General features: G+C 37.4%; 1 protein-coding gene across 1 annotated transcript in view; it reads right to left on the bottom strand.

Moving 5' to 3' along the window:
* Positions 1 to 489: 489 nt before the first annotated feature.
* Positions 490 to 18,463, bottom strand: part of KCND2 (potassium voltage-gated channel subfamily D member 2) — a 480,818-nt gene continuing 462,844 nt past the window's right edge. Inside the window, exons 2-6 of the mRNA XM_042927626.1 lie at positions 16,667 to 16,829; positions 6,918 to 7,013; positions 5,975 to 6,067; positions 2,408 to 2,655; positions 490 to 667 (exon numbers count right to left, since the gene is read on the bottom strand). Coding sequence (XP_042783560.1) covers positions 490 to 667; positions 2,408 to 2,655; positions 5,975 to 6,067; positions 6,918 to 7,013; positions 16,667 to 16,829 — 778 coding nt within the window. The remainder of the gene's footprint in view (positions 668 to 2,407; positions 2,656 to 5,974; positions 6,068 to 6,917; positions 7,014 to 16,666; positions 16,830 to 18,463) is intronic.

Genomic DNA, 18,463 nt, shown 5'->3' with positions numbered 1-18,463 from the left:
TAGCATGCATTATGATGGTTTCCTTCAGTCAATACAAATGTGTTGTATGAGTTTTTTTTTAATATGTAATAATCTTCATCATAGCCAATGTTCATGGTTTTAACAGGAAAAATTTTTATCAAAATGTTTTCCATATTTTTTTGTTTTGCATTCAACTGGAACATTATGTTCAAAGATTTATTTTATTTATTTTATTAAAAAAGAGTTCAGATCATAAGAAGCATCGCTAGGCGGCATTTCATTGTGCTCAATCACAAAGTCAAAGGGTCACAGACTACTTCTCTGTAGAACAGGTCAGACTCTGTCTAGAAATGCCATTTGGTGGTTTTATTTCCATCCTCAAGTTTGGAAGCTTTGTTTTTATTTCACTGCCAACCTTCTTGCCTTGCTGTTTTCATCTGCAAAAGGTTTATTGTTTCTTCTTTCTTCCACATTGGAATTCTTTCCACAGCCAGAGCTCAAATTCTCTTAGACCTGGTTCCAATTGTCTTACAAAGCAGATACTCTGACAATATTTCCTCCTGAGTACTCAGGAGATTCTGGCCTGTCATCTCCTTCGGGGGTGGTTACTGGAGGTGTTGGGATGCTTATTATTGCTGTAGTCACATAAGGTTGTTCACAGTTTAGTTTAACACACTCTTCCATTTTGGCATTTAAACTGGATCGGCTGATGAGGAGAAAATAGATTTAAAAAAGTAAGTTGTTTACTTAAAAAAATTTCCCTGCAACTGAGGAATGTATTTTGTCAGTAACATTTCAAATATCTAATTACAGTCACCATGATTTTTAAAACATGAAGCCCTAAACCTTAATATATGTTGAAATGAACATCGGTCAGGTCATTAATATTAAATGAGTGTCTAACAGCCAGCTCAATTTGGCTCAGGCAGTGTTTATCAAAGTGTTTCCTACGAAAATGCAAGAAAGAGACTCAGGCCAGTTTTGGAAAGCCAGGGTCAGGCAAAGTAAAATTGTTTTCTTTAAGACAGGACCTCTGAGAGCTTTGAGATGCTCCAATGAAAGGGATGTACCTCAATTACCTGTGAATGTGTCTCAGTTCTTTTGACCACAGAATCATTTTACTATCTTGTCTCTTTGGGAAAGATGATGCCCTTTAAGCTCTCAAGTTACTGACAGCCAATGTTAAGAACCCTAAAATGTTAGCCATTACCAATAATTCAAGATTTTCCTAAGTAGTATTCTTGCATGACTTTTATACTCTACGTGGATAGAGGGAAAAGGAGAAAGGAACAAGAAGGGTATACATGATATACTTAAATCTAATTATTTTCATGGAAATCTTACTTAAAATGTTTATGTCCTAAAATTTTCTTTCTAAGTACTTCTCTGCTTGCTACTTAATTTTGCAACGCAGAGGTGGAACATTTAGAGACAGAAATCTTTCATTGTTCTAAAATTTAATATTCTGGTCCCAGAGACATCTGATTTATGTAAATCAACACAGCCTGAATTCAGAATCTCATCCAGGTTTTTCACAAAGATTGTTGAATGAGAACAAAGAAGCAGTGCTGAATTAATGGATTGTTAATATAAAAACATAGCTATTTAATCTGAAGAACAAAGCAAAATTATTTTGGCAGGAATTGATCATTTTAATGAGTTGTAGAGTTTAAATGGATTACTTTGTGTTGCACTTACATGTTTGTGGGAAAAACAGAAAGCAAATAAAGACAAGCAAAGGAAAATACCATCAGAAAAATTTCACTGAAGTTGTCCATAAACTAACCACAGGTGAACAATTGTAGCATATCACTTATCTTTTTTTGTGTGTTGGATTGATTTTTGTGCTTCTGGCAACTCAAAATATCTTTATGATCAAAATTATATATTGGTTCAAGAGACTTGTATAGGCATAGTTTTATTTTTCACTGTTAACGTTGAAGGTGTTGATTTATTTTAGGTGCTGCTGAGTACTTTCCAATGATACCAAGTGTCAATCTAATTGGTCTCCTTTAGTAAGTGTTGAACATCTATCATTTAAGGCTATTTGCATTTACATAAGGGGCTCCTGAGTATAAAGGAGTATAAAGAAAAAGTTGTGGAGGTAAGGAGGGAGAAGTACACTTGTTTGTGCCTGACCATCTTGTCTTCTTTCTAGTTTTCACACTGTACAACTGCTACTTTTGACTCAAATGAATATTACAGCATACTTATTACGGCATTAGCTTGTCTCATACTAAACCCTAGGAACTAGGATTTAGATGCCACAGGACTTCTGAGGTGTATTTATTAAAAATAAGTAAATAAAAATTATTTGCTCCCCCACCGCGCCCGCCCCAATACCAAAAAATGCCAAATACACCAAGATAGCGACATGCCTGCAGGTGGAGATACGCTCTGGGAACAGGCACAGGTGTGTGCACCCACACAGATTAACCTCGGGTACCTGTTAGACAGCGGGGTTCTCTCCACACATCTGATCTGGATCGTACTGAGTTCCTGCACACTGCCTCGGTGGCTTCCTGATACATTGGCATTAGGGATGCGGAAGGTTTTTTTGTGTCGTCGTGAACAGCAAGTGCTGGTGACTCCTTGTTGTGACGAGAGAGAAGGGCTGTGACTTGAAGGACGGTTTCCAGTCGCAACTTCCATGCAGCTTTCTTCAAAGACTTGCTCATCCACAAACTCGTGATTCTGTTCCGTAGTCGTGAGAACATGCGAAAAAGGCAACAAACACATTGTGATTTTAAGAAAGGAAATGAATGGCTTTATTTTTAAAACCCAAATAGGCCCATACACTTAGACTATCCAATGGGCAACTAGCCGCTTTCATAAATACTGGAATATCAAAGCCAACTCACGCTGGCATTTGTGTGAAAATAAAATCTCCCTGTTAGACTTTGAGATGGACAACTGCAGGCTGATTTAGTGTCTCTTTATGGACTAACCTTATCCTGAAATATCATTTATTAATTTAAGCATCATTTCTGGAAGTTCAGAGGCAAAGAAAAAAATGGTTGAAAATGCATGTAAAATAGTACCCACAGTGAATGTGTAAATTCACATTGACTTTTACTTTTTAAACAGTTTGGAATTAAGAGGCTATTAAGAGGCTATTTTAATAGAATATCCCAAATTATATTGTCTGTTTTCCATTAGCAAATATTTTCACATGAGATTGAAAACATTTTTTAATTAGAAAATGAGATACTTAAAACATTTTCTATTTCTTTTTTCTCTTTTCTTTTCTTTTCCTTTCTTTCTTTTTTCTTTTTCTTTTTCTTTCTTTCTTTCCTTCTTTCTCTTTCTTTCTTTCTTTCTTTCTTTCTTTCTTTCTTTCTTTCGAGAGTGCCAGCAGAGGAGAGGGGCAGAGGGAGAGGGAGGCAGAGAATCTTAAACAGGCTCCACATTCAGTGCAGAGCCTGATGTGGCGCTCAACTTGGGGCTTCACCTCATGACCCTGAGATCATGGTCTGAACCAAAATCAAGAGTTAGACTCTTAACCAACTGAGCCACCCAGGTGCCTCTATACTTTCTATTTCTTCAGATGTTCCTCTAAAATTTCCAAGTATAGAAAATGACCCATTAGTTAAATAAATAAAATACTGCAAAATGTGCCACTTTATGTTTGATTCAGAAGAGGTTAGCACTGAACTCTGAGGTCTCCTTTCTTACTTTTGTGATACATCACTGGCTGTACTCCTCTTAGCTCTGCTTGTATTCATGGTTCTTCTGGCCAAGAGGCAAACAGTGATGGGCATCATTTTGTATGCCGCATTTTAGACAAAACACAGTGCAAATTTTGTGTTTATAGTATTTAATAAAGAATCGCTTCCTAAAATGCTTATGTAAGATTTTACCTCATAAATGTAAGAGAAAAAATTTTGGTCCGAACTGCTGGAGAATGACTTCAATTACTATTTTTTTTCATTGCGTAGGTGGGAATAATCTTATAATGGAAGGCTTTGCACATGCCAAGTTCCACATAACCATCTCTCATCCTAAAATATTAGTGAAACGATTGAAGCAATTCACTGGCCAATAGCAAATAGATTGTTTTAGTTACTCATTTTGTTATTTCTTTGCTGAGACAAGCATTTTGAGGTAACTGAAATTTAAGAATCTACTGTTTAAAGTCCAGAGAATAATATGACCAGATAAGATGGAATTTCATTAAGAAGTGAATTTTGATGTCAAATTTTATAGAAAAAATATAGCTCACAAAGGATTCACAATCTGTTTTTTTCTTTTACCATGCACAATTCTCACACAAAATACAAGTATATAATGCATGAGATTCTAATTTTTCACATCAGTGATTGGAAGTGAAGAAGTCATTCTGTTGTTGGTTATTTTTGTAGGTAGCTCGATTTAAACTATGTTAATTGGCGCTAGACAATTTTTATTTGAAAGGTAAAATAGTAAAAATAAAAGGTAAGATAGTAAAAAATGAAAATAAAAGAGAAGAGCATGGGGATAAATAGATTTGATTATTAATGTTACCATTTACCTTTGAAAGAGTATCCTAACAGTTATAGACCTTATCCTGTAAGTTATGGATCTTCAGTTAAAAACGCAAATATAGGGGTGCCTAGGTGGCTCAGTAGGTTGAGCGGCTGACTTCAGCTCAGGTCATGATTTCATGCTTCTTTGGATTCTCTATCTTCCTCTGTCTCTGTCCCTTCCCCTCTCGCTTACTCTCTTGCATATATATATGCAAATATAATCATGTAACTACCCTGTTTAAAGTCCTCAAGTAATTTTTCATTTATTATGAGATAAAGATCAAAATTACTCACATGCCTCCAAAGCCTCCATTATCTAGACTTTCTCTGTCTCTGCTTGAGTCTCTGTATGCTCTATCTTCTGATCACCCTCAAGTTCTTTCAGTTCCTCTTAGGCCAACTTCCAGCCGCCACCCCCCACCCTGCCCCCGGGTGCTCACATCACCCCTTAGCTCCTTCATTTCTTTGCCTAACTAGCTCCTAGGCATCCTGTGGGTCTCAATGCAAGTTCTTCCAGGAAAGCCCCTAGTGACTCCTCCCTCTGTGGCACTGCACTGTGGCCTCGTTTTTCCTCTGCAACTCATGACCCTTCTTCCGGTAACATCTGTGTTTTATCCCATATGTGGAAGCTTGATGGAGGCAGAAGCCACACCTGACTTCATGGTGTATCCAGGGTCTGGCTCACTGTCTGCCACATGATAGCCAAGTAATACAAATTTGTTGAATGACTGCATAAGGAAGTGAATAAATGCATGGGGAATATGTTGGAAATGAGAATACAAGTATGTACCTCTGGGGAGTGAGGGAGTAGACTTGATTCAAATATGGTGAAAGTTTTGTTTTGCCTTGTGGTCAAAGACTGTGACCCCTTTTGACAAGCCAGCTAGGGAAAGGGTACATTTGCTAAAGTGGAGATCCGAATGAAAGCTTCTAAGCGAAGAAGTGCTGGCTCAATCGTCAGTTCCAACGGGCTTCAGCGATTAAATGTGTCATTTTTCTTATGGGAACACATAGTTTTTATTACCCATCTTGTTTATTACAACTTGTTTATGGAAAGATGCTTATATTCAGTTACTCTCTTTTTTTGTTGTTGTTATTGCTATTGTTTTTCCCTTTACCTAGATGTCAGTAATACATGAACTACATTGTTTTTTGTTTAATTAACATTTTAATGATCCGAGGAAAAATAATATTTTACAGGACCTGCAGTCAGCTGTTGGGAAATGACTTTCCATTGGCATTAAACTGATATTTTAGACTAGAGTTAAGATAATCCCTGAAGATAAAAACATTTTAAATAATTCTCTAAAATACTTTTCAAGTTGAAATGTCACTAGAGTCTTTCAAAGCAATTTCAAATATTGTGGGTTTCTTTCTTCTTTTTTCATTTTTAGTATATTTTCCAGCAATGTAGACAGTGAAATCATACTTGGAAACGCTCAGTATCCACAAAAGCAAATGGTATTACTGTCTCCGTACAGGGGCGGACAGTCATGCCTTTTCCTTACCGTGGTTTTTTCCAGACAGTGAAGCAGGTGGTGGTGCTGGGTTTCAAAGCTGGAGCCGGATTTGCTCATGAAGGTCTGCTCATCCTCTGAGGACTGTTAACACACAGAAGACAGAAGTACTTTCTATTTCATTTGCAAACAATTTGAGAACCTCAGCTACACATTTCCAGAGAGAGAGCTAGCCTATTTCCCGAGATTAAATGGCAGCATTTTAATTTTCTTTTAACCAAAAAGGGACAAATGTGCAGTTGCTTTTAATTTTGGTAATCAGCATTTATATTTCTGTCAAATTAGCGGTCTGAGCTTTTAGACTTGCCTCCCTGAATTGAAAATTTAAATCGGTTTTACTCATTCAACTACCAGCTACCTTTGAAAGCCTGGGAGCTATTCTTTTTGGATAATAAATTTTAATCTAGTACTTAGATAATCCTGAAATCATGATCGTGCTCACCTACATAAAAGCTATTTTGATTGCAAGATGATTGGAATCCTAAATATTAAAGGAAAGTTTTGAGGTAAAAGTGAAGTTTCTCTTGTATTTGCTACTAGTGAGCTTTAGAACACTGAATGGTGTTCCCCTCCATTAAGAAGTAAAACAAGACATCATAACCCCACACAAATGAATTTTAAGGAACATAAATAATTTTGAAATAAAAATAGGTACTTGAGGTACCTTTCCCATGTTTCAATAAGGCAGTGAAGAAATATTGCCCAATCGTGAATGGGAGTCATGATTCACTGGCAATATTTCATAGCCCAGGTTCTAATCTGCTACATACAGCCAATGAGACTGTCCAGGGCAAGGTTATTTAAAAATGACACTTTTGTTGTTTCAGTAGCCATTTTCATAATTGCCCACAATAAAATTATATGGTTAAATAGAACTAAATCAATATTACACTAATAAATCGAACATTAAAAAAAGTGAAATGCTTGACTGTACCTGTAGTTGATTACTGAGTAAGCCGTTCCGTTTGCTCTGCATGTAAGCATTGGCACTTCCGCTTTTGGCTGCCCGGATCCTGGCGAGTCTGGCTTTCTATAAGCCAGAAGAGAAATAAATGTTAATACTCATGAGTTGTTTTCTTAAAACAGCGAAGGCACTCTGGTGTAATGCTAATGTCAGCATATATATTTTTTTCGTGAACTGTTCCAGTAAGATCAATTAACTACTTTGGAGTCGGTGCATTTAAGATTTGTAATTAAGTCGTTTTAGTAAGATCAAGTTATTTCATTGTTGTTTCTGTCAACTGTGTTAAGAGAAAAATGACAGTATTCCTTTATTTATATTTTCACTGATCTCAATCTAACTTAATGAAATCAAGACTTAACATACGACCTTCCAAGTCATTTTCATTTAAACTAATGTCTTTATAAATATTAGTAAATATATTCCAGGAATCAATTGCCTGCTTGCCTCTCTTCCTTTGTTTTTTCTCCTTCTCTCCTTCTTTCCTTCCTTACTTTTTAAAGTTTTTTTTAAAGGTTTTTATAAAAATGTATTTTAAAAATACATTTATGCTTTGAATTAAACAATGGAGGGTAAATAATAATGCAGTGTATCTGCATTCTCAAATATCAAAAAGCATTTTTTGGAATTATTTTGTTAATTGGGCAATGTAGACCCCATGCCGAATAACATGTAGTCTCAAAAAAAATCCCTAATTCATCCACTTTTTCTATTGACACTGGCCCCTACTGCAGCATGCTTATCTGATTTCTATTTCTCTCTGGAATTTGTTGAGATGAGAACATAATGAGTCCCTCCAAGGAGCTTTATAAAATTATTTTTTAATTTTAAAACATTTATGTGTAGAGAATGTTCTCCAGTTTAGAGACTGAGGGTGGTTACTTCAATTGTTCACAGTTACAGTGAGATCACCAAAGTATATTACTAAGCAAACTAACTATTTAGCCGGATATCTGGTATTCCATTCTACTTTAGAACTGATGCTTGTGTATGGAATGAGTCATGGAATGAGTCTGGTTTTCACTTCCTGGAGGGCACTTTTTGATGAACATTCTGTTTGTAAGATGTGTATCTAGCAAGTGTATATAAGAAAGCAACTGGGATGGCTTCCTCAAGTTCTTATAAAATTACCCCATAAAGACTCCTTCTTTTCCCTTTCTTTTTTTTTTTTTTTTTTTAAATTTTTTTTCAACATTTTTTATTTATTTTTGGGACAGAGAGAGACAGAGCATGAACGGGGTTGGGGCAGAGAGAGAGGGAGACACAGAATCGGAAACAGGCTCCAGGCTCCGAGCCATCAGCCCAGAGCCTGACGCGGGGCTCGAACTCACGGACCGCGAGATCGTGACCTGGCTGAAGTCGGACGCTTAACCAACTGCGCCACCCAGGCGCCCCCTTCTTTTCCCTTTCTAAACAACCCAGATGAATACTATCTGTAGTCTTGAACCCTGAGATTTTTTTAAAATAAAAATTTAAAAATTATCTAGCTTTTTAAAAATGAAAAATGATGGGGCGCCTGGGTGGCTCAGTCGGTTAAGCGGCCGACTTCGGCTCAGGTCATGATCTCACGGTCCGTGAGTTTGAGCCCCGCGTCGGGCTCTGTGCTGACAGCTCAGAGCCTGGAGCCCGTTTCAGATTCTGTGTCTCCCTCTCTCTCTGACCCTCCCCTGCTCATGCTCTGTCTCTCTCTGTCTCAAAAATAAATAAATGTTAAAAAAAATTTAAAAAAAAATGAAAAATGAATACATACATATGACAAAGATTTTATTAATACAAAAGTACATCAAAAACAAGTTAAGTCTCTCTGGACCCTGGAGCTACCCTACTGCTATGCTTCAGAGGCAACCACTGGCAATATTTCTAGTGAGTCTTGCCAGAAATTTTCTAGGGAGATAAAAGCGTGTATGTGTGTGTGTGTGTGTGTGTATTCATACATTTATACACACATATTTTTACTCATTTGGGACAATACGCCTCACACTCTTTTGCACTCAGCTGTTTCCATTTATTACATACTGGAACTCCTTCCATATCTACATATATAGATCCACCTCATTCATTATAAATATATAATATACCAATGAATAAAGCACCATTTATTTAACCAGCCAACTACTATTAATTTTTTAAAGCATCTTTTGCTACTACAAGCAATGGGTCCTGCCTTGAACATCATGATGTGCTTTTCGGCAAGACAGTTTCTAGAAGCAGAAGTATTCCTAGATCAAAGGGTGTCTGTGTGTGTGTGTGTTTTACCAAACTTCCCTCCAAAGTTGTACCAAGATGCCCTTTCACTCACAGCATTTAAGAGTAGCACTGAGACATCTGAAGCTCTCAAAATAGCATTAAGATATCATCTGGCTTCAACTCTACCCCTTCTCTCTTCCTCTCTGAATTTATTCTTCCTGTTTGTTGATTCCAACTTAAAATAATACTTTGTACAAAGATCATATTTATAAATGATGGGAAAAATAGACACATTTCACTCTTTGTTGGCAGCATACTGTTTAGATCACTCAAAGCACTAGAGAATGAAGTGGGAAGGTAGGAAATTTTTAACTTCAAAAGCTGTGCTGCCCAGACAGGATTTCAGGCCAGAGTTGATAAAACAATGGGAAATGACAAGCATATTTGGAAATGACTTTGAATAGATGTAATAATTCAGAAATAACTAATTTAAATATACATTTGGTTTCCAGAAAGGGATTATTGTGGAAATTTAAGTCCTAAAGTCTTCTTGGTCTCCTGAAACAGTCAATGCCTTTTTTTTGGGGGGGGTCTCCCTCTCCCCCCACCTTTTCTCTCTCCCTCCTCCTTCCCTCCCTCCTCCTTCCCCCCTCCCTTCTTTCTTACACCTCTCCTTCCTTCCCTCCTTCCTTCTGCAATTAATGCATGCAATTACATTGCCTGTATCTTAGTTCCTAGTCTCACATATGTTATTCTCCAAGCATTCAGCAGCAGTATTAGAAAACATTTTTTTTTCACAAATGAGACATTTATTTACATTAGCCAAAAATACTGTCCAGCAAAGGAAAATGACACATATTTTCCACATTGGGAAAGCCTACATACGGTGGCATCCACTACTACAGAAGTAGTTCTAAGCTTAGGGGAAAAGAAGCAGTTGTTGCAGGGACAGAATGGCCATTTTGCTAGGCCGCGTACTATGTTAGAAAAAGCCTCCCGTCTCAAATTTCAATCACGACTTGTCTTTCATTTTACAACAATAGTATATGAGTTAATTGGTTTAATCGGTCTTGTGGAGCACCACACCAAATGCCTGTTGAATAATGCCAGCTTTTATGATCTGTGATTACATCTTTGCTTTCAGTAGGTAATTGAGGAAATTTCTTTTATGAAGATATTTTAGAAAATCACTTTACTTCTGACCCACTCAGTATGACGATCTTGGCAACTGTGGCTTTGTAGATGAGAGGTTAAAAGAAAATCACCGGCTAGTAAGAGGAAATGTATTTCTTGCAGCCCCCACCCCTATTTTGTAGGAAATACAACTTCTTGGCACAGTCAAGTACCAGCAAATACTATGGCGTGAAAGTAAAGTCTCACTAAATACTGTAGCCTATTTGGAAAATAGGAGGAGGCTTTCAGATTTTTAATTAAACAAAAAGCTTATATTGTCTATGTAAAAACAAACAAACATAGCTTTGAAGTTATTTTCAAATTCTTGAGAAACACCGATGGTGTTGGTAAAAATAAATTGTCTCATAAACACATTTCCCCCCAAGCATCTCAATTCTTCATAAATTCAGTTTTCATCTAAATTCTCTAAATTCAGTAGGATTTCTCAAAGTTGGGGTCCAAGGAACTAGTAAGTGTTATGGGTAAAATCCAAACCAACCAAATGAACAAACAACAGGTTCTGTGGTCAAGAGAAGTTTGGAAATGCCCAGAAGTCAAATAGGTTTCTTTGCTGTTGGATTCCTTACAACATATTGTGGATGTTCACTGTGAAGTCAAAAGGGGGATATGGTATATAATTTTTCTCAAACTAATTTGACATGGAACCCTTTTATTGTAGAGTTTTCAGAGGCTAGAATGCAGTGGTTTTTAGCCAGTGGATTGTTTTTTAATTGTACCAAATGACATTATATAAACTTTACAATGTATTCCCTGAAACAGCAGGGGACCCAATCAGAGATGGTATAAGCCAAAAACCACTGAGATAGCAATTTTCTTATATGTGATCTATCTTCTAAATGAAGTGGGAGGTAGATTGTGAGGAGTTATTGGACCATGTTGTTGTCAAATCACAAAATGTTTTCAATACCTTTGAAAAATAAAGGTATCCTAGGTAGCTTTACAAGTCAGGTAGAGAAGACCTTTCTCCTTTGTAATGTGAGGCAATTCCTTACTCTTCAAATACCAGCCCGCATGCTGCATGTACCTTTTATTCTGGAAATTTTACTTAGACTTGTTTCTTTCATTTAAGATTTAGTAAAATGCCTCATGTGGAGGTAGCAGAGTAAGCGTTAACACCTTTTACAGATTTAAGGATTTATTGGAACCTTTCCATTTGTTAAGGTAAATAGCTCCCCTAGAAATGAGACAAGTTAGTGCCAAATACTAATAAAAATAGAGAGAGAAGAAATCAGTTGAAGATAGTGCAAAACTGTCAGCTCTAGAGCTTGGTTAATCCTGGTAATTGCAGGGCTGGGCAGAAACAATGCCGGCAATTGGGTCAGTGGAAGGGACCCTGAAAGAAAGGGTCAGTGAAAGAGAGGGCCACGAGAGTTCTCTAGGTGGGAAGAGGTAAGAACTGAAAGAAGATGTGGGAGGGTACCAAAGACAAAACTCATGCTTCCCAATATTGTTTTCAACTGGTCCTAGGACTGTCCACCCAACCTTAGGAATGGAGGACACTGTCAAGGTGAACAAGAGTTCACTGTTCATTCTTTCACTCATTTCACTAATTGTTAAGTGCCTATTTTACGCTGGGCACCACACTCAGACAAATGGAGGAGAGGGAGAATATGTATAATACATGATAGTAGAGTCCGCGTAATGTTGTAGAAGGGAAGGTGGAGCAATTAATGGTGTCCACATCATTTAGAGAAATCTTCATAAAATGGGTAATATTTGAGCTGAGTATTGCACCCTGAGTAGGGGTTTGCCAGGTGGTATGAAGATGGAATGGAGACTTAAGAGCAGAACTCAGTAATTCAATAAGACTGAAACATAGAGTGGATATCAAGAAGTATATAACCTCCAGACTCTTACATGTGTTGATAATGGGGGTTCTTAAACTATAGATAAACATCTAGTTATCCACAGAGATGTGGGGTAGGGCCTGAGTGATACTTTTTAATATTGGATAATCTAAGAGAGATCATACTCAGGCTGTATTTATTGTTATTTATTGTATTTATTCTAGAATTGTATAAAAATTATTTGATTTGGACATTAATTAATGTACTAGACAATCGTTCTCAAAGTATGGTTTCCAGACCAACAGTATCGCCATCACTTAGGAAATTTTCAGACTGTAATCCCACACTATTGAATCAAATGCTACAGGGGTGGGTCTAACAATCTATATTTTATATTCTATTTCAGATGATTCCAATGAATCTAAAGTTTGGCAACCACCAGAGTAAAGTATGATAAAAGACTGAGTATTGGTAACTTCTTTCTGTATCAGTGCCAACATTTTTATGTGACAAGTAAAAAATTGTACTTACATTGTCCATTGGCTGTACATGGGCTCATTGATTCAAAACTTCTCATTGTATTTAGAATTATCTATAGGAAAATCCCTAAAATACATAACTCTAATGATGCCAGAATTTCTTTGTCTTAGACTTTAATCAGTAGGTGTGCATGCATAAGACAGTCATCTGTAAAATGGAAATAATAACACTTCTGTGTGAGTTGATTGTGAAAATAAAAATAACAGTTATAAAGAACCTGGGATATACTAGAAACTCTGGAGAGGGTTGTTGTTTTTGCTATTAGTACTATTAAATTATAATTATAATTATGATTACTATTATACATGAAAATTACTTACAATTAGCCTTGTAATCACACCTTGATTGACTGGTGTGATTTGTATCTTAAAGCAAGGTAGGCTCCCTACTTCAAAATACCAACCCTACCATCTGTCATTGTATCAATTTAGCTTTATTTTGGCAACTACTTTCTTTTTAAACAATTTTTATGTGTATTTATTTATTTTGAGGGGGAGAGAGAGAGAGAAAGAGCTCATGCAGGAGAACAGGGGAGGGGCAGACAGAGAGGGAGAGAGAGAGAATCTCAAGCAGGCTCCATGTTGTCAGTGCAGAGCCCAACAGAGGGCTCAAACTCAGTAACCTCACGAACCATGAGATCATGACCTGAGCGGCAATCAAGAGACTGATGCTAACCGACTGAGCCACCCAGATGCCCTGGCAAATATTTTCTAATCAATAAATACCACTGGATAACTGAAATACTATTGAATAAATACATCTATTAAAATACAATTACTAGTGGTGGGGGTGAAAGGAGACATGCTCCAGTTTAAGTCTATATTGACCCACAGGTCGGTGTTTAGTTAAGAAATGATCAAGGATGGAGTGCCTGGGTGGCTCAGTCGGTTAAGTGACCAACTTTTCATTTTGGCTTAGGTCATGATCTCATTGTTCATGAGTTCAAGCCCTGAGTTGGGCTCCTCGCTGACAGTACAGAGCCTGCTTGGGATTCTTCTCTCCCCCTCTCTCTTTACCCCTCGTCCGTACTCTCTCTCTCTCAAAATAAATAAACTTAAAAAAATGATCAAGGGTGGCTAGAAATGTGCATTTCTTTTAAGAGTGGAGATAGGTAGTGAAAGCAGGAAGAGTACTTGCTGGGGGGAAGAGCCTAGAAGAAGGAAAGTATCCTTATGTGCCAAGGAGAGTGTTCTTAAATGTATATTTAAAATTTTTTTAATGTTTATTTATTTCTAAGAGAGAGAGAGAGACAGTGTGAGCAAGGAGGGGCGGAGAGAGAAGGAGACAGAGAATCTGAAGCAGGCTCCAAGATCTGAGTTCTCAGCACAGAACCTGATGTGGGGCCTGAACTCATGAATTGTGAGATCATGACCTGAGCTGAAGTCGGATGCTTAACTGATGGAGCCACCCAGGCACCCCTCAGATGCATATTGGATATATTTCACACTTTTGCTTGAGCTTAGAGTTGAAAAAAGGACCAAACGCCGAAAAACAGGGACTAAAAAAGTGTTTTGTAATATTCCTTATTATTCAGCTTGACTGATGTTTTTACTAAATGGACTGTTTGCTTGACTGAATTAGTGGCTAATTTTTCATAACTTCGATACTTGTCAAATCACCTCATTCCAGATAAACCTAAACTTTCTTTAACTAAGGAATAAATTCTATATTTATTTATGCAAAAAGGCTTCTAAATTATTCTAAGACTTTCTTTACTGATCTGATTGTTGCAGATGACAAAGTTTGAAGAAAATACAGATATTTTGGTGTTCAATTTATCTGAAAATCAGATTTGTACTTCCTACGTTTTCCATATAGGTAGTCCCCCCCCCCCCCCCCAACCTCCTCCACTGGGAAAATGAATTATAGGTAGCTCTTATGCTCTTATATCAAGGAAGGGATTTCTAGAATGAAGATGGATGGGTCCTGGGCATCTAAGATTTTTGTAGGATTTTTGTCCTTTTAAACAATGTACATGTGTGCCCAGTTAGAAGGATTGTAACGTGTGGGCAGAGCCACAGTTGTGAGCATGAAAGTCCTGGGGGAGGGGCCAACGGTGGTCACAATTTCTCCATCTCCAAAGATATACCTTACGTGAGACTACAAAACTGCTCAGAAGGTGCCTTTTGCTAGCCTCTGTTTATTGAATTATCAGTTCCAAAGTTCATATTAATTGGACTACTCTATTCTTTACAATAATTAAAGGCTAGGTACCTGTCCAAACTTGGGGGAGTCTATAAAGCAAGAAAGGACAAGGCTGAAAAAGTGACTCTTTGCAAAAGGTAGAGGATCTGTGATGTTAGACTTGAACATGTTCTTTGGACAGTATGCTCTGTGACCACACTGATTACCCTGAACTTTCCCGAGAGTTACTTTTTGAGATTTTATACTCGACTAAAAGACCAACATTGTTCAAAAGCATACTTAAAATCCTGTTCTGGAATTAGCTACAAAGCCAGTAGCTTTGAACTGCACCCAAATGTCTCATGATAGTTTAGAGTTATACTACCTTACCGGCATTGTGGATCCATTTTAGTCATGGTTGTGGATATTAAAAACTATCTATCCATAAAGGACAACGATGGAGTATCCATGAGGAATACTGGAAATCTAGTGCCATGGTCTTAAAGAAACTACACAAGAGATTTCCAAAATTCTTTCTTTTTTTTTTTTTTAATGTTTTTATTTATTTTTGAGACAGAGAGAGACAGAGCATGAGCAGGGGAGGGGCCAGAGAGAGAGGGTGACACAGAATCTGAAGCAGGCTCCAGGCTCTGAGCTGTCAGCACAGAGCCCGACGTGGGGCTCGAACCCATGGACTGTGAGATCATGACCTGAGCTGAAGTCGGACGCTCAACTGACTGAGCCACCCAGGCGCCCCTCCAAAATTGTTTCTAAGCAGCAAGGGCCCTGACTCTAAAGGTGACTATTTTGACAAAAATTGGAGAAGGGAAGTGTGTTAACATTTAGTCGGGTTTTCTGAGAGGCAGTCTACCATAATGTTTATGTGTATGAACCTGGGTGTCAGGTTGGCTTAGATTGAATTTCTCAATTTCTGCGTACTTTAGGATCCTTATCTAAAAAATAGGAATAATAATGTTGACTCACTCCGAGACTCATGAAAACAATATGAATTATTTAAAAAAAACACCAAACCAGTACCCGGCACATAGTAAAGCCAGAAATAAATGTTAAATATTGTTACTATTATGATATACTCATATAGATTTATATAAATTTTTGAGGTAGGTACATTTTCCCCATCTTACAGTTGTGTATACACCCTTACTCTTAGAGGGATTAATAACTGGCACGAAGTTCAGAGAAACAGTAAACTGGGCCAGGAATAAAACTCAGCTATTAATGATCAGATTTCTCCTACTTCCTGGGTCAACTATTTAAAATATCTGAGACATATCTTAGTTCCTTTTAATAGTCCTTGCTTACTGGAACCAGCTTGATCCCTGATGGGCAAAGACGAAATGAATTAGATCTAGAAATCTGATTCTGATAAAATTTGCCAAGAATCTATCTTTGATTTTACTACTATCATTAGTGCTGTTTACTAGATAATTCTTTCTCTCTGCCTCTGATTGCACAGTAGGATTATATTCCCCTGCCCACTTTGAAGTTACACACGGCTATGTGACTTACTTTGGCTAGTGCAATAGAAATGGAAGTGACCTGGCCCACTTCCAGGAGGAGGTTTTAGGAGTCAGTGTGATTCATCATGTCCTGTTACCCCGGCTTGAATGATTGCAGAATACCTTGTCAAGATGGAGTTTCTATCACTGGACCAGTAATGGACCCGCAGCATGACTGAGAAATATTCCTTGTTGTTTTAAGCCACTGAGATATTAAGGTTCCTTTTTTACTGTAGTATAACCTAGCCTGTGCTGACTTATGCAACTATTGACCAAAACTGGAACACTGAATAGCCAGTAAGGGATTTTTAAAGCTCACCATAAAAAGGGGGAGATGTTAAATCATGATTGCACAGAGCTGAATACACACCTTCTGTGCTCTCCGTTTGTCTGCTCGTTGATTTTGGTGGTAGATCCGACTGAAGTTAGATACGATCACTGGAACAGGTAGAGCAATGACCAAGACCCCACTCAGTGAACAGATGGAACCAAATATCTTCCCTGCTATGGTTTTTGGTACCATGTCACCATACCTGGGTTAGAGAAAAAAACATGGTTTTAAGTCACAGAAATTTATTTTCACCTGCTACAAATAGCTTTTTACCCAAAGTCAAATGATTTTTTAGACCAATCTATCTCTACTTCATGACTACCATACACATGGGTTAAGACCTTAATAAACCAGAAATTATGAATATCTGAATATGAAAAAATTATCTTTCAATATTGCAGGAATTGATTCCAATATTTAGATATCTCTTTGATTGGAAAATGTTCTAAGCCAGATGATGTAATGATAGCTCTTCAGTTTGTCCTTTATATAATATGGCAAAATTCTTCACATTTATTTAAAAAAAATTTTTTTTAACATTTATTTATTTTTGAAACAGAGAGAGACAGAGCATGAATGTGGGAGGGTCAGAGAGAGAGAGAGAGGTAGACACAGAATCCAAAGCAGGCTCCAGGCTCTGAGCTGTCAGCACAGAGCCCAAAGTGGGGCTCGAACTCAGGGACCATGAGATCATGAACTGAACCAAAGTCAGACGCTTAACGGACTGAGTCACCCAGGCGCCCCTCTTTACATTTATTTATAGTTAGTATTTCCATGCTGAATTTCATAGTCTAGATAACATCTCTTTCCACTTAATTTTTTCAGCATTAGATTGGTTATGAAATTTAAGTAGAAAAAGTGTTATATCACATTCTTTTTATCAGATATAATCACTTAAAAAAAGCTTTCCAAGGTCTCACTAACTTCCACTTGTTAAATACAATGGTTATTTCTTCATGGTCATCTTATTCAATCTCTCATTTGTACTTGATTAGTTTTCTCTCTTCTTGGAACACTTTCCATTGGATTCAGTATTAGAAAATTCCCTTCGCGGTCCTCCTAACTCAATGGCTGTTCCTCTATCTTCTTTTCTGGCTCCCCGCTGCCCCTTATCTGATTTTTAAATCTTGGAGTAATTTAGCTCTCAGACTCTTACTGTCTCCATATAAACCCTTTCCTATGTGATATCATCCAATCTCATAGCTTGCAGTTGTTGCTGATACCCTAATTTATGTTGACAACCCTGATGTCTACCTAGAAAATCAGACTCATGTCTTCAGTGGTCTCGTCTGATTTTTCCTACCCCTGGATTTTTAAGAACCAATTAAGAGCCAATTAAAACAAATTAGGCAATAAGGAACTTTTATTTCCCTAGCTTCCTCTGCCACCCTCAAATCTGTTCCTCCCAGTCTATCACCTCCAGTTCCATGGAACTGCAAACCACTCAATTGCTCGCATCAAAATTGAAAGAGTTACCTCAATTCTCAGTCACGCATCTCATTTTTGAGCTAGTCTTGTTATCTCTGACCAAACTGAATTATGTCCTATTATGGTCTCTTTTCTCAACCTCCATTTTGTCACAACAACCCAAGCAATCATCATTTCTTGCCAGAGTGATGGATAGATATAGCTTCTTACCCTAACTCTCTCCTCCATATTTACCACTTTACAATTCATGCCAACATAGCAGTTGGAGTTATGGTTTTAGAATGGAGAGTGCACTGGTGCCACTTCGCTTAAACCTTCTAATAGACTTGGAACTAAAATAGATCCAAACTCTTCAGTTTTATCTCCAAGGGCCTATATCATTTAATTACCACCTGTATCTCATACCAC

The sequence above is a fragment of the Panthera leo genome, chromosome A2 (assembly GCF_018350215.1).
Source record: "Panthera leo isolate Ple1 chromosome A2, P.leo_Ple1_pat1.1, whole genome shotgun sequence".
NCBI lineage: Eukaryota > Metazoa > Chordata > Mammalia > Carnivora > Felidae > Panthera > Panthera leo.
This window is presented reverse-complemented; position numbering and strand designations above follow the sequence as displayed.